The 22,891-nt window shown below is 39.8% G+C and overlaps 1 protein-coding gene across 1 annotated transcript in view; it reads right to left on the bottom strand.

The window, feature by feature from the left end:
• The window catches only part of tsc22d3 (TSC22 domain family, member 3), a 34,049-nt gene extending 20,547 nt beyond the window's left edge, over nt 1-13,502 (bottom strand). The window contains exon 1 of the mRNA XM_035668837.1: nt 12,704-13,502. Within this exon, the coding sequence (XP_035524730.1) occupies nt 12,704-13,044 (341 nt within the window). The 5' untranslated portion in view covers nt 13,045-13,502. The remainder of the gene's footprint in view (nt 1-12,703) is intronic.
• Nucleotides 13,503-22,891: the final 9,389 nt, after the last annotated feature.

Genomic DNA, 22,891 nt, shown 5'->3' with positions numbered 1-22,891 from the left:
GTTTATTCTGATGAATACAAAGAACCTCAAAGACACTAAATGCTAAATAACAACGTTTGTTTTAACTTTATATTCTAACCCAAGAATCCTCACAACTCATCAACAATCGAAAGAAAAAGCGAGGTTTTGTAACAGTATTCTCTCTGTGCACCGTTTATCCTCCCACACACCTTGACCTGGCATATGAGCCTATAGCAAAGCAATGCTCAAATTATGCTAAACAAGCCTGTGGGTGATGCATCAGTAAAAACATTAGAGAGTGTGTGTGAAACTCCCAGATGGAAAACGTGTAGGAGAAGGAGAGAGAAGAGTCATGCACCTCACAGATGGCTTCCTGTCGAATTCCTAAAGATGTGAGCCACTGCTTTAGCAGCATGGAACAGGATTCATATGTGAACTGTTGTTTTGAAAAGCTCTCGAACCGACCTTTGCTGAGCACAGAGCTGTGACTTTATAGGTGAAAAAAGGGGCAGCTGTCTTCCTGTTCACCTCGAGCTCTTCCACACCAAAAGGCAACCCTTCTGATGCAAGACAAACCTCCTGACCCGAACTAACTTCCACCCTGCTTGCGCACAAGTACTGAAAGGTTGTGACCTCGAGTGTTACATAAATCCGTCTCTTTTCTCTCTCTCTGCCAGAGCAGCGCAGGCTCAGCTTCCTCTGGTATGACACCTTGCATTCAGTGATAAATAGATCTTTGTCTGTATTGAAAGACTTGTTTTTTAGGGATGTGGATGGCAGCCTGGGTGGAATCTGTGCAGGGCCTGCCTATATGTGTGGCATCCACCAGCGTATACACAAGAGAGGGAGACATTTGAAGAAAGGCGGGGAAAGAGAGTTTTCTGCATTCCTCCCAGAGTTCCACACTTTCTTGGCAGTGGCCTCACTGGTTCCTAAGCCCAGCATCAGAGCCCTATTACTTTGCTCCAGAAGCAGCTACATGTTTTCAGAGGACTGCTGTTTAGCCTAATCCCACACTGTGTAAACACCACAGCATGCAAACATAATGATGATCTGTGGCTCATTCCGCATGACACCACACTGGAAGGAATGCAGAAAGAGGTCATTTAATATCACTGGTGCTAATTGCTCCTCATGATGGCACAGTAAGATGGTGGGGGGGGCATAATGCACCATCAGATACGACCGGCCGGGCCTCTCCATGGTACGACAGCATCTTTTAAACATAGTCACACAAAGACAGGAGTGAGGTCTTGGACAGGATGCATCTTGTTATTTTCGCTCATTTGAGTGTGCTGGTGCCTCACTCTCTATCTCCCTCTCTTTCTCTCTGCTGAGAAATGGCCAGAGAAAAAATCACAGACACACTGAAACTTGGCACATACCCGTACATTAATTTTTCTCTCTCTTTCTTTCTCTCTCTCTTGTGCTGGCTTTTGTCTGCCCGAAAATGCATCCAGAGAGAGAGAGAAAAAAGGCGCTTGGCAGAACAGGTCAACCTTTTCATTCAGCTACTGATGTCTGCCAGCGAGACCAAACTGGTCCTCGGTCCAGTCCGGCAAGCCTCTCCTTTTTTCTGTTGAAGTTACAGTGAGCAGAACTGACTTGATTTTAAGAGCCACGGTTGTGTGCAATAAAATGCGGATATAATCTGCTTTGTTTTTTCATGGTCTGTGACTCACCATGAAAAACTGCATTGTCATCAAAGAAGAAAAATTGTGTGTCTGGAGGTATCTGTCTTTTTGTTTGGTTTTATCTTTCAGTTCTCTCTTTCTTTCCTTTCTCACAGCGCCCGTCTCCAGTTGTGCAGGAACACTTGAAGCCAGTGAGAGTTTGGAAATTTGGACTCACCAGTAACAAACAGGAAACCATATTCATTACACTAAAGTCAGAGTCTGATTATGGTTCGTGGGGATTTGCCAGTCATTTGGCCTTTTCAGAGCATGTATACTGTAAACTGTAATCCAGACTGACAGTTATATTACATTCAATTTCTGCCAAGCTTTGCTCTTGCCCTCACAGAGAAAAAAAAAGTGTTTTCTCGACTTAGCAAAGAAGTTTATTACATACTTACATACATCTGATGAAACAAACTCATTGCACCAAGCACCGTGAGCAGGTTGCCCAATATGTTCTCAACAAATTTTTCCAAGTTTGACAGCTGTGTGAAGTCTCTCGCTTGTTTATTTTTCCTCATCCTCTCAATGTTTTGGAAAGGCCCAATTAAATGAGGCAATTATGGATGACAGTTGAACACAGGAGTCGGGACGGGGGTACGGTGAGGTAAACATTTTAGAAACGCCACTCAGGTACTGTAGGATCAATTAAGGATAGGATTGTGTGATGGGGAGCAGATGTCAGAGACTCCAGTATAAATCCAATTACACGTTTACCTTTAAACACCAACATTACATAATTGTTTAATGGGCCAAAATAGCCTTAACTGAGCTTGACATATGCTCCCTGACCAAAACTGTGCTTATTAATGCCAAGCTCATTACCATTTTGCCCATTGCATGACAGGCTAGTCAGGTTTGGGACACTTAGTTTTGACTCTTAAATTACACATCCAAAACCCCCAAGAGCTAAAACCTGTTTACTAGAGAACACAGAAGTTGAAGTCAGGAAAGAAAAACACAACACGTTGCCAAACTGCAGATGTCCAGTAACTTCGAAAATAGAACATGCGATTCACACCAGGACCGGTGCTGTAACCTTTCCTGTGTTCTGGAAAGCATGTCTTCATGACCTGCAGAAGTTCAGAGAAGTAATTGTTTTCTTCCCCAGAGACTCAAGGAGCACTTCTCAGTAATCGGCTGTGGCAACAACATTGCTAAAGTATGTCTAATGCTAGCTCTGTGCTCTGCGGGGGGGGGGATATAATGTAAGAGTGTGTGTAAGTGTGTATACGCCTGTGTGTGTGTGTGTGTGCACGTAGACTGGAATAAGTGCACTAAAATACAGTAGCATCCAAGGTGCTCTTTCAGATGAGAAACAGCGAGCTCTGATCTGCATCCTATTTTCCCTTCATTTTAGTTTTTTTCTCTCACTTGTATGTGTGTGTTCATTTGTGTCTGTGTATGTGTGTATGCACCCAGGGTACATCATGTACCCAACCTGCGTGTGAATAGTGTCCAGAGAGGAATAAGATAGGCTAATGATGGGCCTGGCTCAGGCTCGCTCCACAAAAGCACTGTCTGGCTGCATTGTGTGGAAGACTATTGTGTTAAGAAAAAAACGGAGTCAGTGTGGGACAACAACACTTGGGATTATGAAATAGGCGTCCAGAGAGAAACAGATGGAATACGCTTCAGAGTGAAGCTGAAATGAAGTCAGGGGAATGCCAGTCCTTTTAAGGGATGCTGTAAAAATGTTATCTGAGTTTTTACACAAACTCTTTTTGGATCAATTTTAAAAAATCCAGTCATCCAGGTGGCTGAAGTACTTCTCCCCCAGTGATCCTGAAAAAGGACACAGCATGCTCATGAAAAGCATTTGTTTCCACTCCAGACCTACTGTTCCTCACCTCAGCCAAACTCTAGTAGCAGTGTAGGTTACACATTCTCACTTCTCATGCAGAGTTAGAAAAAGTCAGAGTGGCAATCCCATGCTAATGAAAATAGCATAGAATGAATATTTTAATGCCCTGCAGCCATCAGCTTGGGTGGTATGGAGAGTGCAAGTAAGTCCATAATTTTTAGCATCTACACCATGAACTATACTGGAGACAATGCAACTATTTTCCATTGCATGACTTGCTTTGTCACGGAGGGTTGTCGGGTGCGAGCTGCAGTCTGACAAAAAGAGCAAAGTGCACTAACCCCTAATATCAAGCGTTGCAAGCATATTACTGTCTAATGCCTATTTAAAGAGTGTAATTCTAACATATTGACTGTATGTGACTTCATTACTCACTCTCAAGTACAGGGCTGCGTGTGTGTGGGAGTGATGGCAAGTGTTGACAGGCCTCCTTATTATCTAAATAGGCACCAGCTATGGTCAAAACAGATAAGGCAGAGAGTGCAAGGCATGGTCACTCCAACCACCCCCCCTTGAATCAGACTTATATAAGTCAAGTTGCTGCCAGCTAAATCAACTGAGATGGAGAAAAAAAAGAAGAAGAAAGAGAGAGGGAGGGAGGAAAAAACAAAGATAGAGAGGGAAGAGATGTGGCAAATAAGAGGGAAGGACAAAGAGAGTTGCGTAAACATGAGGCAAAGAAGAAAGGACTTTAATGGATGGGTGGTACTGCTTTCCTGTTTTGAAGTATTTGTGAAATCACTTTTTGAAAATGTTTCCTTGTTTTTGTTGTTCTGTAATATTGCCCAATTTGTACTTTCCAAAGCCATCTTACAGGTGTCTGTGCTCGGCTGTGCTATAGTGGGGTTGAGATCCCTGTATTTATTTTGACTACGTACTTATTTTCCGTGGAGTTGTTTCAGGAATTCTTCACCATTTTGTGGCAAAGCTGAGCCTCGTGGGCTTTGGTACAAAGAGTTTTCAACAGAAACCGCAGCTCTGGACAAATTTTTCTCCATAACCACAACACAAAGAACTCAGTATTTCCTTGACACTTGGAAGTTGGATGTTTATGATTTATAACTGCATGATCACAATCATAAAAAAGGCATGAAGCAATCAGAAAATTACCCTGTGATGATTCACAAAGTGCAGATCTTATTTTCACTTTCATTTAATTTGTTTTGTGTCAAGCTTGCCACAAATGGCCACATCAACCAGGTTTTCAAGATATATTAAGTGTGTGTTTAGTGTATTTTATTAGCAGTAACCTGTGTAAAATAAGTCAGTTTTGGTGCTTTAAACGGCTGTTATCAGACACGTTGTGTTTCTTTTGAATGCATTTAATTACTTGTCAAAAAGACTAATTTCCCATAATTTGATTGTGACAAATACATTTAGCAGATGGATGGGGTAAATCCCTTCTTAAAGAGTTTTCCAGCACACTCTGATGTTGAGGATTTGACTCAGATGGTAAACTTGATGTGTTGCTTACAGGTTTATAATCCACCTCGAGTACATACTGTATCTCCGCTCTCTGTCAGTCAGGACAAATAAGCTTAGCTGGATTCTGCTGTGACAAGAAAGTCATAATGCTGTGGGTCACCTGTTTATGCTGCATACTGTAAGTGCATGGATATTTGTGAGAGTGTGTGTGTTAGCGTTGCTTAGTTAGTTAGTATGTTTTCGAGACAGATTAATCAGTCATTCCTGACCCTTGCATATTTAGAGAAATACATTTGCTATCAAGGCCATCACAGTTTGTCTAACCGGTTCTTAACAATAAGGCTGGTTTTATTAGTTATTACCAACAATTCCCATTAAAAGACCAAAATGAAAAACCCATTAGTCCATCTTTAAATAGGTTCATGACTTCCCCAACCTTTTTGTGTCAGTCTCATCAATTTGATACACGAGAATGATAAGAATGACACATTTCAGTTAATCTCTTTAAACAAATATCTGCCTATGAATAAATGATGAAAGATAAATCCATTAAAAAAGCAAAAGAGAGAGGTAACTATGAAGTTATTTAGCCTGATTTGATTTTCAGATTTTACTGATTACTCTTAAAACACGCCTGGGTCTGGCTCCAAGCTACATAGCAGAAACGTTGTATGAGCAGCCTTAGATCATCATGTGGGCCCCTGTTCTAAAGTTGAAGCTTGAATCTAAAGTTGTGGATATAAGGCTTGCAGAATCAGTTACTTCTTTTAAATATTTCCTAAAACCCTTTTTATAGACCTGCTTTCATATGATGTTATTTATTTATTGCTTTATTGTTGTGTGTATTCTTTTTTTTGTATTTATCTACTGTATATCAAAAGTTTTTTATTTTCTTTATCGCTTTTACTATCATTCATTCTTCTATCTACTTTCTCTGTCTGTTTTCTTCTCGTTTTAACTTAACCTTCATTATGTCTTAAAAAGTTCCATATGAATAAAGTTATTCTGTTTATATAGAATAGATGAGAAGAGAAAGCACAGAAAGAGATACCATCTGATAAGCATGTTATGTTTATCATGTTGCTAGGCGCAACTGAACATGGAACCACAGCAGTGTTGGTAAAGAGCAGTCTGTACACAGGAGGTTACATCAATATGGTACAGGGTGTGTCTGTGGATTTCTGAGTTGACACACACTCAACTCACATCTCTGTCTGCTGAGATGGGGGTTGTGTGTTTAGAAAGTAAATGTATGCATGCAGAACTTTGTGTTTTCTCCACAAAGATCACCCACAACTTGATCACGACTTTAATGACAGCAGACAGTGTCCAGTCCAGTAATAGGTACCGAAGAGTATTCTACAGACACATATACAACACACATATATACACACACACACTTGCACATTCAACAGTGGTTCCAGGCATCCACTGGCACGACACCAGGGCAGCCTATTCACACAGTCACAACACAACAAGGCAGTAACTCAAGAGGTCTATTAAAAAGCCATCATTGTACATCCCCCTTTAAATTGGTCCCTGAGTGATAAAATCAAGCACAGGGCCGATTTGTGGTCCAAACACCAAATATATGCCAACATGTGTTTGGAAATCCAGAGGTTCCTAATAATGTGCATCCACCTCTGGCTCTCTGAATGTCTGTCTTCAACACATAGCCTGTTATTGAGGAAACTCATAAAAACAACTGTAAAACAAACACTTGTCATGGCTTTTTAACTTCCTACTGCCTCTAAAGAATGACTTCCTTTAGCTATAGAAAATGTTTTTTACCACAGACGTCTGCAGTCTACCTATATCTTATAATCCCACCCTGTGTCAACAGCACACTATTTTTAGCAAGTCCTGTCTATGTTTTGTCTTTGCACCGGCCTCCTGTCTGGCTGTTTGTCTACGTCTGACTCTTTCTAGCTATCTCTCCCCTGTAGCTCTCCCTCTCTCTCTCTCTCCTGACATTGCTTAGACCTTTGCCTCCGTGGCCTTTGTTTGTTAGGGATTGGCTCCTAAGACTTGCCTGGCCATGAATCTGTTCTTCCACCCCAACATCCTTCACGTATCCTTCTCACCACTAATCCCAGTTTTTTGTTTATATCTGTCTCCCCTGCCACCTGGAATCCACAGAGTTGAAGTTATGTAACTCTCTTTGGGGCATGTACTTTTGTCCTTTTTACAAGAGACGCCAAATTAAAACTGCTTTCTTACAAAAAAAGAGCTTGGATCAAAAGAAAATGAAATGGGATACAGGCTCTGTCGTCAGCAAGGATGTATTTTACATGTATAAGCCTTTTATGTGGGCAAAAAACAGCAATGAGAAGAATAACTCAGCATGCTTCGCCTCCCTCGTGATGTATTGTGTCTATGCAGATTATACCGCTCTCTCCCAGGAAACACTGTTGCAGCAGTTAGTTTCACACCGATCCCTGTGCCTGTTACAGCTTGTAGCAGCGTGCATATAATAATTCATAAGCTGTTCTGTAATTGTGCTGCATGTTTGTAATGAGTATGTCCTATATGCTCTCAGGATGTTTTTTTCATTATGTGACCTTTGTCTTGCAAATGGGGCCAATTTTACAGCAGCAGAGACTACAGAGGAAACTGTGTTATGTTTACCTTATCCTTACATCTTTACGTGGCTGATGTATGTGCTAATATATCGCCACAATGTCATCTGCGGAACAAGCCTGAATACACTGGGGGGAAAATAATATCATTCACTCACATTGTCAAAAGTTTCTCCTCTCTCCTTGCCACACATTGAATCATATGTTCCAATAATAAAGCATAAAGCCTGTAAAGCATGTATACACAACAACACTGTCTAGATGCAGGGATGACACAGGGTGAACTATGATCCCTGTACAAGTTCTCAAAAAGTGTGTATCGGTCTTCTATGCAAAGGATTTTCCAATTTTCCCTCAAGGACTGAGCAGGCAGAGCGGCCCTGTTCAACTTCACTTTGACTGTAAGAGATAATTTTACAGGCGTGGCCTACATGTAAATATCCAAGATAAAGGAGGTGTTTACTTCTTATTGTATTACAGAGCAGTTATCCACTGTTTTGAACTAAAACTAAAATATGAAACCGACTCATTATGCAGGCTAAAAAAGCTCCAGTAGTTTCACAAAAAAATTTTTCTTTTGGGAATTTTTAGAACTGTTTAAATATACACATGGCTTACACATGGCAAAGACACTTTCTAAAACCTTCACAGTGGATCACTAAATATAAGTCTTGGACTTCTTGTAGCAAAGCTATTTTGTGGTTTATATTTTGATCACAGAGTGGAGCTCAGTGGGGTCTCTGACACAGCTGGATCCTGTCTCCATTCCATTGTGGGAGGGCTAGGTCATGTTCAGTAGCGCAGTGGAACAAATGTCAAAGGCCAATGATCAACTGAGGCCACAGTGAGGACCTTTTACTACTGTAATGAGGCCTAGATTGACAAGGCCACAAAGTGTTAGAAGGATAAATAGTTGTACCAGAGAACAAAATCAAACCTAGTCAGAGGTTGTAACTCTTCAGTCAGAATCCTTTTACTGACATTTTTTTTGTACAATTTTTCATACAAACCTGGAGTCTGTGTACACAAAGTTAACCTCCAGACAGTCAGAGATGTTTTATCTGAAAAAACCTCCCTGTCTTTCCCAGCTAGTCTGAAAAATTACTTTTCTTTTTCTTTTTCAGTCAACAGACCTGAACCAAGAAAGGAAAGTTATTTTATCCATACACACGCCAGTCAGATTCTTGCCTGCACTTGATCAGCTTCTTGGCCTTTTAAATATATTACTAACAGATTTCTTCAACTGGTTTTAAAGCTTAATCTCTTTTGCAACTATGGGCTACATATAGGGACACCTGAAAATCTGCACAGTTACATTACTTAAAACAACATTTACTTTTTCTCAAAGAACTAATATATCATTGTTATCTTGTCTATAAACCTGAAATGGAGTTCTGTAGGCTGAAGTGTGCAGACTCTTCTTCGGCCCTGTCCTGGCTGCAGCAGAGAAAACAAACCTCTTTTATGAGGTCTCTGACACCTGGAGACATCTTTTGTGCTGCCGCTAACTTCTTTTTCCTTTGTATTTTGACTGCTTCCTGACTGACTGACCGGTCACAGACCTCAAGTCCTGTGATAAACGTTTGTGTCATCACTGCAGACTCTTCACCCCTCTTCACCCTGCCATGTGATGGTGTTTAGTAGCTGCTAAGTACTGACTGACTTCCTAGGGTGAAGATGTGCAAGAGTATACCCCTCTCACTCCAGCCAAGTGTAGCTCTCTAAGCCTCAAAGTAAATCAACATATTTCCTCTGGTTTTATCCTGGGGAAATCACAGATCCTTCCCCCCTCGGGGTTTCTGGCCCTGCCTCAAACATCAAACAAGACTTATGAGTTCAAATTTTCCTCTCAGCAAATTTCTGTGACCCTTAAATCATTTACATAACAAGTTTACTGGCCACTGCCTACTGATATTCAACAAGTCCAAAATATGTCCTGGCAGGCGTCCTTGAGCTATGCTGGACATTTTATTCTGTTAACAAGTGGCAAGTGAGAGTGATGGCTGCTCAGCAGACTGACCACCCAGGATAAGGTCACAGTCTAAACCTCGGCCAGGCTTTCATCAGAAGCCTTCCCAAAATGAGTACGAACTTCTGCAAAACTCAGCTCAGCAAGGCAGCTTTCTTATTTAAACTGACAGGATTAGACTGTGAGTACATGTTTGAATGAATGGGTGCATTTGTGTTTCTGCATGAAAACCCATAATGGTACACATTTGAAATCAGTGTTTTAATCCTGCGAGAAAGCCTATCCACAAAAAGCCACATGATCCAAGTCTGCGATTCCCTCTTGAGAAGGTTCAGGAACAAAGTGTTCTGGCTAAAGACTCTGTTTGCCAGGCAAACAGTTGAGCTGGCACAGACAGACGCATGGTCACACTGACCAATGACACGGGTGAGCACATTGCCTCTGAGTCAGAAATATCAGAAATATTGGCATTTATAACCTGATTTTTCTCATTTGCAAGGAGATGCCAGTCTTGTGTGTCATCTACACTGTCGATGCATTTTTACACATAAATAGATAGAGAGTAGGAGATCAATACTGAATCTTTTTCTTATGACAAAATTAATGTTTAATTGATGGAATTAATCTTTGGTTAGTGAAGAAACGAATGGGGCTGCAAAAATAGCTGTGGCATTATGACTAAGTTTGAATAGCAGAAAAGGAAAAACTCTTGTGTAAGACTTTTAACAAAGCCCTGCCAGCAGGCATTATTCAAGCTATGATACTGTAAACACTGAATTCAGTGAGAAATAAATCACCTGAGCATATCCAAGTGTAAGTCTAAGGACACATTGAAAGTATTGTCCTGAAATAAAAACGTTTTGTTTGAAAAGTACTATTTGTTCTCTGATTTCGTGAGCTCTCGTTGCCAAAGCTAAAGCTAGAGTCGAAGTCCTCAACCCAAAGTTTATTCACCCCTTGTTCTTCATCCCACAGTATCATAATGACACACCCTTGCTATCATAAATTAATCAAGAATAGACTGTTCCTTCAATGAATCAATATTGCCTAAAAAGGTGTCAAATTAATGAGCATTTAAACAGCTGTTATGTAACTTAATAGATGGAAAAGTAATGCGTGTGTGGATGTTCTGTATGTGATGTTGTATTCAGACAGAAGTAACCCATGCTGTATACTGTAGTGTGTCAGGAATTAAAAACAATGAATAAAAAAAGCTGTTACTTATTCCCAACTTCCTCTGAGTTTGCCAGTAAGGTCTAATCAATGCTGTCATCAGCCCCATCAGCTGCAATTCACAGTAAATGGTTTTACCGCCATTGTGCTGTCTGTACTTTTGCAGTATCAGTCATCACCACAGGAGATAAGAACAGACTTTAATAGCCATAGCATATAGTTACAATGTTGAGACAGGTTATTTAACCTTTTGGGATATGCTGGGGCAGCTCAGCTTCTGGAGAAATGTGATAAAATACTGATAATGCTTCTTGGCCAGAGAACATTACAGATATGATAACGTCTACAAATAACTGAATCTGTGATAACAAATGCCATTGCCATATTCATTACAGGCACATTTTATCAGGATATTATCACAGATAGTTTATCAGACTTAATTTGGAAAAAACTCTGGTTTTACCTCTGATGCGTTAATTCTCAACTTAAAATATTATTTCGAAGGACTGAAAAGTTATATAAAGTAAATGCTGCCTTTTAACACTTATATTAGAAAATATAATTTAATCAGTTTTTGTTACATAAGGTTTTCTCCTCTAGTATTTATTTGAAAAAAACATGGAATTACCGTAAAATGTTTATGGAACAAGAAAAAAAAAAGGAAAAACAGTATTGATATCAAGATTCCTCTCATACTCTACAATAAACAAAGAAGAAACCCCCTCTTTTATAGCCAGATTATCAGACTAATGTTATCGTATGACGTATATGTCTAAAACATGTCATGATGCTTCAACACGTATCCCTGTTTTACTGACACAATTGATGAGTATATGACATTCAAAGGTGGCGCCAAAGATGATAACACCTTTGTGTTGTTTTAGTGTTTACTGCTATTTCCCTACAGATCTCCACATTTTACTGCTCCAATAACCAGACGGGCCATATGTAATTACAGCTTTACAGCACTGTACATTGACTGCTGGCTCAGGTTCAGGAGTTCAGCGACGGTCAAAACTGTAGCTGTATGGAAAGATGGTAACTGTTAATTTGAGGCTGAAGTCATTTGACAGTAGCTGCCAAACAAACTCTCCAACTGGCAGCAACTTTGTAGCAGGACATTCTCTTTCTCACAAACACTGCGAGGTGAACTGCCAAACACTGTTTTATAAACAGTGTTTGGCAGCGACAGAGAAGGTGTCAGGCCAGCTTTAATTGACCTTCAGCAATAAAAGATCATTTTAATTGAATCAATATGAAAACAAACTGTTGATTTAGAATAACCTTGTGTTTTTGTATGGAGTTCTTTCTAAGTTAGATTTTGTTTACTCCTGTTCTCTGAGTCATGTTTTGTTGTTTTCAAGTAAAGCTCTCTAGGAATCTCCAATTCTTTCTAAGAGTTAAAATATGTCTTACAAATACCAACAATTGCCCTTAAACTAAACAGCCTCACTAAAGAAATCACATTATATTGTTAATACTGTACAGCACATGCACATGTCATTGTCAGTGTCACATCACATATCAAATATGTTGCATAAAATACATGGATGGTAGATGTAAATAGACACTGTGAGCTGCATAAATATTTGGACAGTGTTGAGTGTTTTGAATCCACATTCCAATGACTTTAGATGTTAAGTAATACAAAGTTTAAGTGTATCCATGTATAATAGACAAAGACAACCAAATTCAACATGTCAACCATCCCTAAGATTTCTTAAGAAGTGACTAATAATGTGCTTTTTGACTCATACGTGAAACTCTTTTCTGGAATGCAATCAAAATGAATGCCCTCGTCCTAGCCTATACTTAATCCATGACTGTAAACACTGATGTCAGCCTTTTTAGAAGAAGGGCTGATCCAAGTAACCTGATTAGTAAACATTAGCCATCTGGTTCATTTAAGCAAAATATGGTTCTTAAGCAGCACTCACATAATAATTTGACACATGTAGATCCAGAAGAAAAATGGTGGACTTTGTACTGAATGTCCCTGAGAGGGGTAGAGAATAACTTTCAGTTAAAGTTTGGGTTTCATGTTCAACACACATACCTGTGAAAGAAGAGCAGGATAGATAACATGGTCTGATCAATGTTGCTGTTGCAGATCCCTTCATTGAGCAGGAAGCATGGGTCCCTCACCACCGACTCCAGGGAGTCCTGTCTCATGATGTTGTTCAGCTTGTCTGTGTTCAGGTTCTGGTACATCAGCTGGTTGCGGAGCTGGCGGAAGTGACTGACACTGGGGCTGGTAGGGCTTGCTGGCAGGCCCCCAGTCGTACTGAGGCCCTGAGCCGGACTGCTGGACAAGGAGTCATCACAGCCATTGGCCAGGTCTAGGCAGCAACTGCAACAGTCCAGGCCGATGGGCGAGCGGCAGTCATCGTCTGACATCTCGAAGGACAGGTGGATGAAAAGGTAAGATGCCCAGGTGTAGAAGGGCAGGTACAGGAATCTCAGCAAAGGAGGACAGAGACTGAGGTGTATGAATGACAAAGTGAAAGAGAAATCAGTCAGTAACAGGGTGTTTTCCTCAGCTCAGAGAGACACGCAGGCAGCCTGGGCTGGTCTAGCGTATCCACGCCGGGACCAGGAGGGCTAAATGGCAGGTTGAGTTCCTCCCTGAGAAGTGTAGTCACGCTGGGCCACTCAGCCTGCTTCTATCCCTGAGTTTCTCCTCCTGTGGCTCTGCTGCGTTTAGCCTTTTGTTCGGGGCCGGCGCTGCTGCAATGTGTTGCTACTGTGGCAGGAGAGAGAGTGAACGCCCCACACACACACGCATACACACTCACTCACACCGATTCAGCAGGAATGCGCTTGAAAGCAAAACCCAGAAGCTGCTTGCTGCTTATCACTTTTTTTTTCCCTGCACTTTTTTTTCTTTGGTTGGTGTGCCTAGAGACAGTGGGAGGGAGTGAGAAAAAAAAGGGAGGGAGGGAGGGAGACAGAGAGGGTGGGGAAACCCCTGTGATTGGTATAAAGCATCATCGGTTACATGCACTGGGCCCTCCTCTTAGCTGTGCACACATTAAGGGGAAGGGAAATAGACAGAGAGGGAGTGAAGCTTCAGAGCATGCTTGAAACATGTGCAGTTCTGCATGCTGACAGCACAAGGAGTGGCTGAGTGAGGGTGGGCTGCAGGAACACACACACAAAGACACCGTAACACGTCTGTCTTGCAAATTTGTGAAAAGAAGACAAATTGGATTGGATTCATTTTTATGTAGTAGTCAATAATAGCATAGGCATAGATGTCTTTGCCCAGGAATGGAAAGGAGACACAGTAAATATTAAATAATAAAAAAATAAAATACTTACTTTACCCCGATACCCCGGAAAGCTCCACTGCTAGAACTGGTGCCCCATGTCCCAAGACCGAGTCCTTGCTGCAGTAGCACAGGGTTTGAGTCGGACCTGTGGCCCATTGCTGCATGTCATCCCCTCTTTCTCTCCCTCTTCTGCTGTCACGGTTCCTTAAAAGACCCCAAAACTATTTAAAAAAATAAAAGATCTTACTATAAATAACTCAGTTTTTGGTGGTGCGTTAGTTAGCACTGCCACCTTACAGCAAGAAGATTGTAAATTAATATCACATTAAATATCAATTGGTATAGAATGCACACACGCACAATTATGTAATTTGTGTCACTGTGCATGTGCGTGTGTGTGTGTGTGCAAGTGTGTGTTTGTGTGTGAGGATGGAAGAGCGAGACTGATTGTGTGCTCTCAACTTGCATGGTAAACATAAACATCATCTTATCAGACCTCCACAGTGTTTGTTTATAATCTGGTAAATTTCCATATCTGTTCTCAAACAGTTTTGGATTGGGTAAAAGCGTGCTGTGTTCTTGTCCTCCAGACGACTGTTTCACAAGCTACATACACACGGCTCCAGGAGGAATGCACTGCTGAGCCCCTGACCTCGGCCATTGACCAACAAGTGTACTGCATGCTGTCTACAGATGGCCAGTCATGCAAGAACACAACAACAAGATAATTACAAATGGCATGTCTTACTCTAAGGCATGCTGCTGTTTCTGCTGCAGTAAAAAATGTCACACCACGCATTGTTGGCTAGCATTGGGATCAATTAAGCAGAGAAAATGACTGACTATTGCTTTATTGAGTGTGTAATGATGTCCTCAGGCAGCAGGGCTGCTGCAGTATGGTTGGTGGAAGGATGGGATTGAGGACTGATTCAGGTAGAGGCTGCCCTCTAGTGGTAAAGTGTGAGTATAGCATATAGTATAGTCATTGATTGGAGGTCAAGAACACCTTCTACTAAACAAAATGAATAATTAATAACAAAAATTCCATTCCTTGACCTGAAAATGCCATTATTAAAAATATATAAAAACTATAAAACATTTCTTATCTTAACTGACAACGGTATAATATATCACTGGAATGCAATTGTTGCATCAACCTTTTTAGAAAATGCTACACATGATGACTGATTGCATTTACATGTTTTTATATAGTCTTATTTGTATTTTTTTATAATTCTTTTGAATTATTGAGGCATTTTACTCACACAGGCATGGAAGTGTACAGCTGTGCAGTGAGCTAACCAAACAGTAAAGGTGGAAGACAGGAGTTGGCCTTTCCTGGAAGCACTTTTGAAACTGAGAAAACAGTTATTGGACAGCAAATTCAATAATGGGTATTACAGATCAGGAAAAAAATGAGATACCACAAACCAGAAGACCAAAGACTGCAGGCATTGTAAAAATGAATTAGTACAGTAACGAGGGTGCTAAATTCAATCTAACTGTTCTAACTCTAACTCTGCATTGTCTTTCATGCCAGGAAACAAAGTATCACCAGTGAAATACATTAAAGCAATAGTTTGACATTTGGGAAATACATTTATTTGCCTTCTTGCCAAGAGTTAGATCAGAAGATCAATACCTCTCTTATATCTGTGTGTTAAATATAAGAGTTGAGGTCCAGAGCCAGCAGTTAGCAGAGACTGCAGGCAGTGGTAGCTGCAGCCAAGAAATAGTCCTGCACATAATGCCCTGTAAAACAGCTAAAACATGTTGGTTTTACACATTCTTGTATGGATTAATAGAATAACATATAAAGTGTTAACTGGTAAATTGGCAGACCAAGGCTAGCTTACCCCGCCCCCCATTTCCAGTCTTTGTGCTAAGCTAAGCTAACAACTCCAGGCTGTAACACATTTTGACTACAGATATGAGCGTGGTATCAATCTTTTTGTCGCGCTCTCTATACCATAAAACATGTTTCCCAAAATGTTGAATAATACCTTTAAGTCTTCATAAGAAGCACAACTAAAGTCAAAGGTAAAAGAGTAAAAATGTTGTATATGTAACACATTAGCCTCAGACAGCTAGCATAAGAGCTACCATGGTTGGCATTAACCTGATCACAGGAAAACTACATGCTTATCACAAATCACAATCATAAAGCAGCAGTAATATTATATAGGTAATGGTCCAACAAGGGCATCTATGAGAGAAAAGGCTGGATGCAGCACTGTTAGTTAAACTGTAACTGCTATGGAACTGTGCCAGCCGCGGTTGCTACGAGCAACAGAACATTCGACTGACTAGCTAACTCTCCTGGTGTCAGGATGAGATCTGAGGACACGTCAACGTTACAGCAGAGGAAGCAACACAAATGAGTCTTTGAAATCGAAACCAACGGTCAGTGTCCCTGAACCGTCAGCTGCAATCATCCGTATAGCTCAAAGGTGAACCTGCAAAGAGACTGGATAGGTGTAATAATATATAATAATATGTATAATAATATATATTAATTAGCTTCAATTTTGTCTTAGAAATAAGTCTGTCTGGCATTCTTCCTGAAAAACCAAAAGACTGTTGCTTGCCTCATGATTTCAAAGCTGTTTTTCAATTTCTTTACAATTAACTGTGAGTATTATTATTACACATGAATGACAGCCAAAACTACAAAGATTATACATTAAGTGGGAAAAATATTTATTTATAATTACACTAAATAAATCTGGCAGAAATTGGCTTCCTGCACTGCCCTCTATGAGCTGAAACTCTTGCATTTTTGCTAACACCAATCAGTGGCTTTGACATCTAATGGAAAATATCAATAATAATTGGAAGTTTCACACTATAGAGAACTGTGTAGCAGCATAATTTCAACCCTGTGTGATTGTCTTAACTTAAAAGGTGTAAAAATGTATTTAAACCATTGACGGAGTATATATCAGATTTCATGAATACATATTCATTTTAAAATGTGTAATACACATTGGTCTCTGTTCTCTGGTAGCGTGTTTGGGGTGTAAATTTCTGTCTGCAGAAATACAGGCTGCACAGAGCTAAATGATGTGGGCAGTCAATATAAATTATTAATTCAAGGAGAACTGCCTCTTACAGACAGACTCCCACAGCTGTCTAAACTAGGTCAGTGAAACTAGGATAGTGGAAGCTCACTGCTATCAGTGGCACATTCCTAAAATCTGTCCAAATAACACTGATAAGTTTAGTCAGGCCACGAGACACATCTTGCTCTCATGAGCAGTTAACAGGCAAACAAGTGATAAGGGACATGTGTTGCTGATACTGTGATAATAATAATTTATTCTTACAACAGAATGATAGTATGGTAAGAATTCTAAAGAGAAATTAGATTTAGATTTAGATTGTTTTCACTAACATAAACAATAAAATGCGAAGTCTTAATGTATTTCTACAAGGAAGAGTTTATCATCAGGCAGCTTGGGATTTTTTTCTTTTTCATATTTCAATAAATAAATATTAATGTCTTTGCTATATAGCTTAGTCTTTTGTTTCAGTCAACATTTACATATATTATAATACAAGTTGTTTATTCAAGGCATTAATACTGTGGGTTCCTTTAAGCATCTACACATTAAAAAAAGACTAAAATGACATTTAATTCCAAGGCTATAATCAACTATGGTATTTTTTAGGAGCTATTTAATTTATATAACACTCAGACACTGTATAGATCATTTATGAATGCACTGAAAATGATCAATTGGTTATTTACTGTTAGTCTGAGTATTTGTTGTGTTAAAGTCTTCTTACACTGCCATGCCAACCTTTATGTCATTGTTTCGTCTGCTTAAAGTGGTTGCAGGAATTGGGCTTAGAATGGTTATCTGAAAAGAACAACATGGCTGTGTATGGGTTGGCCCTAAAGCAGTACAGGTGAACTCAACCCTTAACCACTGGGACAAAGTTGCATTTGATTCATTTCCCAGTTCCTAGTGACTTATGAGAAGTGAAATTACTCATGGCTTGTTTATTGGAATGAGTTTGTCAAGGCAGGCATTTAGCAAGTCTGGCATCAGAGCAAGTCAACAAAAATCTGATTTATGTCCACTGCTATAATTTCAGCTGAAGATGATTGATTTTCCATTGCATTATTTGCTTTTATTATTTTTTCTGCTTGTGTCCCGACATGTGCTGTCAGAACACTTTAATAAATAGTAATATGGGCATTAGTCCAGATTTCACTATTTTATGCAAGACTTTACTGGCATTAGAACTGTTGTCTTTTAGATGTCAAGACAAAAAATTACATTCTCCTTTTTAACCAGTCTGGAGAGAAAGACAGTAGTAAACTGCAACAGCACTCGCGTAGATCACACAAGTTGTGGCCTAGTTCAGCTGATACCAAAGGTAAGTCTTTTGGACGACATGAAGGCTAGACTAATATGGCTCAGCACTGCAGCTATAGCAGATGCTGCTCCTAAATTTTACATCCAACATTTTACCACCAAGTTACCCTCAAACAGCTGACAAATAGAAAATACCCGTGAGAAACTAGGGCAAATATCCTTTTTACCCCAGTTTAGAGTATAAGTAATTCACCTCAGCACATTATAGACAACAGGCAAATAGTGTACCTAGTCTTTGCCTGCCTAGCATTACATCCTGATGTTGCCTTTTGATGTTTAGTAGGAAACTCAGCTTGATATATTGAAGGTATCATATGACATTACTTGTGAAAAAAGGAGTGTCACCTGAATGCTTCATTAAACAGATACAGAGAAAACAGCAGTATCGTTTGACAAAATTAGGCAAAAAAAAAAAAACAACATTTAGTTATGGCTGATAATTAGACCTAATTGGAGATTTTAGAGAATCTAGTCCCTTATGATTGGCCAAAGATGGTATCAACTGCTGGTTTATCAAGTCCAGCAACAGATGTACACTGCTATGTGCACTACAGGCATTCAAATTCTCACACATTGTTGTGAGGCATATCCTCCACATGGCTGTGTGAATTAATCACATCTATCTGTCACTGAAAGAAATGTCCATGGACAAGTTGTGTGAGTAGGTCAGGAACAAGTGGGAATTTCTTGAGGCCAGTGCTAACTGGGTCATCTGCCTTAAATGCTCCCACAAAAACCCAAGGTGATAATCTGGCCCGGGTTATTCCCTTTCCTCAGCCAAAGCAAGGCAGTACTGCTAAAAGGGAATAAGAACGTTTTTAAAAGTTTCTGCGCACAATGCAGATATCCATATGCAAGACCCTAATCCCAAACAATTGCACTTAAAAAATAAGAACAGACCATTAAAAGATGTGCTAATTGCAAAATAAAGTTAACTTAAAGTTTGCTCTGCTGGAAATCAGAAAGGTTACCCAGTTAGTGTCAGTGAAGAGGACAAAGTCTACCTGTGTCCAGAACACAGTATCCTAAAACCATGTATAAAATGAACTTTGATTTGTTTGTATCAGTGTTATCTTATTGCATGCATTCCAAACAAACGGATTCATTCTTTTATCAGTTTGGCTGCAGAGAAATTATGATTATGAGACTGGAATCAGACTGGAATGCAGTTGAGATGTGCAAAGGTTTGTTTTGTTGACACTGGCACATATAAATATATATATATGTCTGTCACAATAAGTATAGGGCTGGACAACAAGTGTGGCAGTAGCTCAGTGTGAAGGGACTTGGCTTGGGAAGCCGAGGTCGCACTGTAACGGGCAGCCCCATCACCTCTCTCCCTGTTTTGCCTGTCCACAAACGCATGAAAATGTGTATGTCAAGCCTGTGTGTGTAAAAAAAAAAGAGTGAAAACAACAATCCCCTCTGGGATTAATAAAGTATATCTAAAAAAAAATGAAGTACAAATTGACATAACACAGACAGAAGATTATACAATATCTGTCTATAAATGGATGATGGCATGCACACTGTATGAAATAATACAGTTTAATATATTCAAACCTTTTGTTGTTGTGTCTCCATATGCAAAACAGCATACAGCTAACAAAAGAATATGGCACTAATCCAGGTTCAGTGGAATTTATGCGTTGTTTGAGTATCACCAATGTACTGGCACTAGAGGGCAGTGAAAGCAAACAGAAGATTCTTACACCTCACTATCACTTGTGCTTTATGCAACACACACATATACACACACACACACACACACACTGAGGACTGCTTAATAATTTGTATCTGAATGTGTGAACACGGCATTTGGGTGAAAGGGGCCCTCCTCTTGTTTTGTAACACACGCTGTAGTGTTTGTGTATGTGCTGGTGTGTGTGTGTTGGGGTGCTGCAGCTTGATTACAGCTGTTTCTGTAAGTGTGATGGTATCTTGTTTTTTCTTGTACATGCCCCACTGTGGTAACAAAAAACTATTTGTGGCCATCATCATGTGCAACCGACCTTAGCGTTTCTGTTTACAACTTTTGGTTGTTTTTGTGCACTGCAGTGCAAATTAGAGCAATGTAGGTACATGGTTATGAAAATGCACTGTGAAATGAGAAAAGGAAAAGAAAACCAAAGAAAAGGAAAGGAAATGCAATAAAAAAATTAAGTGTTTTTGTGGTCTATAACAAATTGTAATGTATTTAATTAATTTATATTCATGTTTCAAGTGTTAGAACAAGCCTAGCAGATGAAAGGCATTATGCATTCATGCCCAGCATTGATTTGACAGACGCTGTCATGCTGGGGAAGTAAATCCAAACAAGCACAAACTGTTCTCAATATGATATAAATATTTGAAAAAAATTCATATTAACAGCTTCAAAAGCTGGCATGTTTACACTTGGACAGGCTGTGGTCTAAACATCTATTTCAAAATCACTGCTCTGTTTTAATAACACCAAAAGTACACCTGTCATTTTACAGTGAGATGACCAAAGTAGTATAAATAATTTACAATTATTTCATCATCAAATCATTATTTTTTATTACATTCTGTACTTTAGTGTTCTGCAGATCCGTAAAAAGCCACTCCCTGACGCCATGGCTATCATAAGTGCATCATTTCTTCACTACAGCCCTCTCCCAATGTGCATTTGATCCTTTGCCTCGGGCTGTGATTGGCCAAGACATCGGAGCCAGACAGCCTCAAATCCTCCCATTGGTTGGTGAGATATGGCACATAATCCTAAGCCTCTCTCACCCTCTGCGGATTAATTTTGCTGTCCAGTCATCTTTAAGAAGTTTGCCCCACTGGTTAGGCTTGGATTGCAGAAAAAGTAAAGCACAAACTCTTTACAGGCAATCTCTCATCACAGGAACATACAGCGCCAGGCCCAAGTGGTGAGCATTAGTTGGCTGTGAAGGAGATTCAGGCCATGAGTTAAGCCAGGGAAGTAATTACCGTTGTCAGGAAACAGAAGTCTGACCTGTCAAGGCTCAGCCTCATGCCCTCCTCTGCTTTCCCGTACCATCTCTCTCGCTATTCAACTTTAATTCTATGCTTTCACTCTTTTCCTTTTTTGCCCTCCTTCCACTCTGCCTCTGCCTGTCTTCCTGGCTAAGGAAACCTGTATTGACTTAGTGTCGGTACCTACCGCTGTTTGCCTTCAGCTTTGTTTTAGCTCGCTTTCTATCAGAACCCAGGCTTTGCACCATACATCCCTCATTTGCTCTCAGTGGTAAGGTACTTGCACACATTCAGGACAATGTTCTGTCACTTGAGTTTTCATAAAAATTGGGAGGAACTACCTTAGAAGACATCACTGAGCTGACCTATTAGACCTTCAATGATGCTTTTCCACAAGCTCTCGATTTAAAGCCTTTCTACTCCTCGCAGTAACACATGCTGGATAAACGTTCAGGTTGAATACAGCATTTGGACCAAATGTGTGTTATATTATATTAGTTATAAACTGAAAAAAGCCACAGGGAGAGTTGCTGATGTAACTGATTGATTGCTGTGAAAGAATCATCTCCATAAATCCATAATGGAGGTGAGGAATATATTTATTATTTCAGACCCTAGCATGAATAAAACAAGATAAAATACAATATTTGAGAAGCCAAAAAAATAAAGCGTGATGGTAATTCTGGCCCAAAAGAAAACATGGAAGTATTTAAGTGTTCCCATTTACGATTCACTTGTCCCTGCAGTCAGTGTTTGAAGTGCTGCTACTTTGATTTATATGCTTGATCTCTCCACTACGTTTGTCTCCAGCTTATTTGAAGTTCAAACGGATCAGTGCGTAGCAGCCAACATACTTTCAACAGCAGCATTTAGATATTGCCTCTAACAATCTTTCAGTGGATGATTTTTTTCATTACAGTCTTGTTATCGTCTGGGAAACATTACAAATAAAGTGTATTGGAATGTGTGCTGCAGCCTACGTAATGGTAATGTTTCTGACACTAAAAGAGGACATGCTTTTCTAATACAAACAAATATTTTTGTTTGGAAATTGGAAAAAAGCTTGGAAGTATTCTAAACATGTGGGAATAAAGAAATTAACAAAGCACAATCTTGTTGCTGATGCTGAATGTATATTCATATATAAATAGTTTTCTGTTCCAGTGAATCTGCACACTCCAAGGCAGCACTGCTCTCACCTTATCCATATAACACCCTTTTTACTTTAATTCCAATAATGAAAATGTATTAAAATGTATGAAACCATGATCAAAGGGCTTCAGGTGCTTCTGAAAATAAAATCTGAGGTGTTGATTAATGTGAAAACAGTTTAACTACATTCATATCGGCATATGCACATGATCACCCAGCTGTGCCTGCGCTGCCAGTATGTTCGCGTGCAGGCAACATATCACGAAATCGAGCAAAATGCAATCAATAAAGTATTGATTATCTTTAATGGAGGCCAAATAAATGAAACAGCCACAGCCGAAAGCATGCAATGAAAGATCTGTCACATTTTAAATTTGTCTAATCTTGGACAGTTTGGAGAGTTCAGTTCCAGACGACGCGGGTAAGGTTTTTTATACCTGACATAAAATCTATTCTATCGTCTGCTGCTTA

This window comes from Morone saxatilis, unplaced genomic scaffold (genome assembly GCF_004916995.1).
Source record: "Morone saxatilis isolate NCDOM2014 unplaced genomic scaffold, NCSU_SB_2.0 Contig22, whole genome shotgun sequence".
Taxonomy (NCBI): Eukaryota; Metazoa; Chordata; class Actinopteri; family Moronidae; genus Morone; species Morone saxatilis.
The sequence above is the reverse complement of the archived record's forward strand: the minus strand, read 5'-3'. Positions and strand labels throughout refer to the sequence as shown.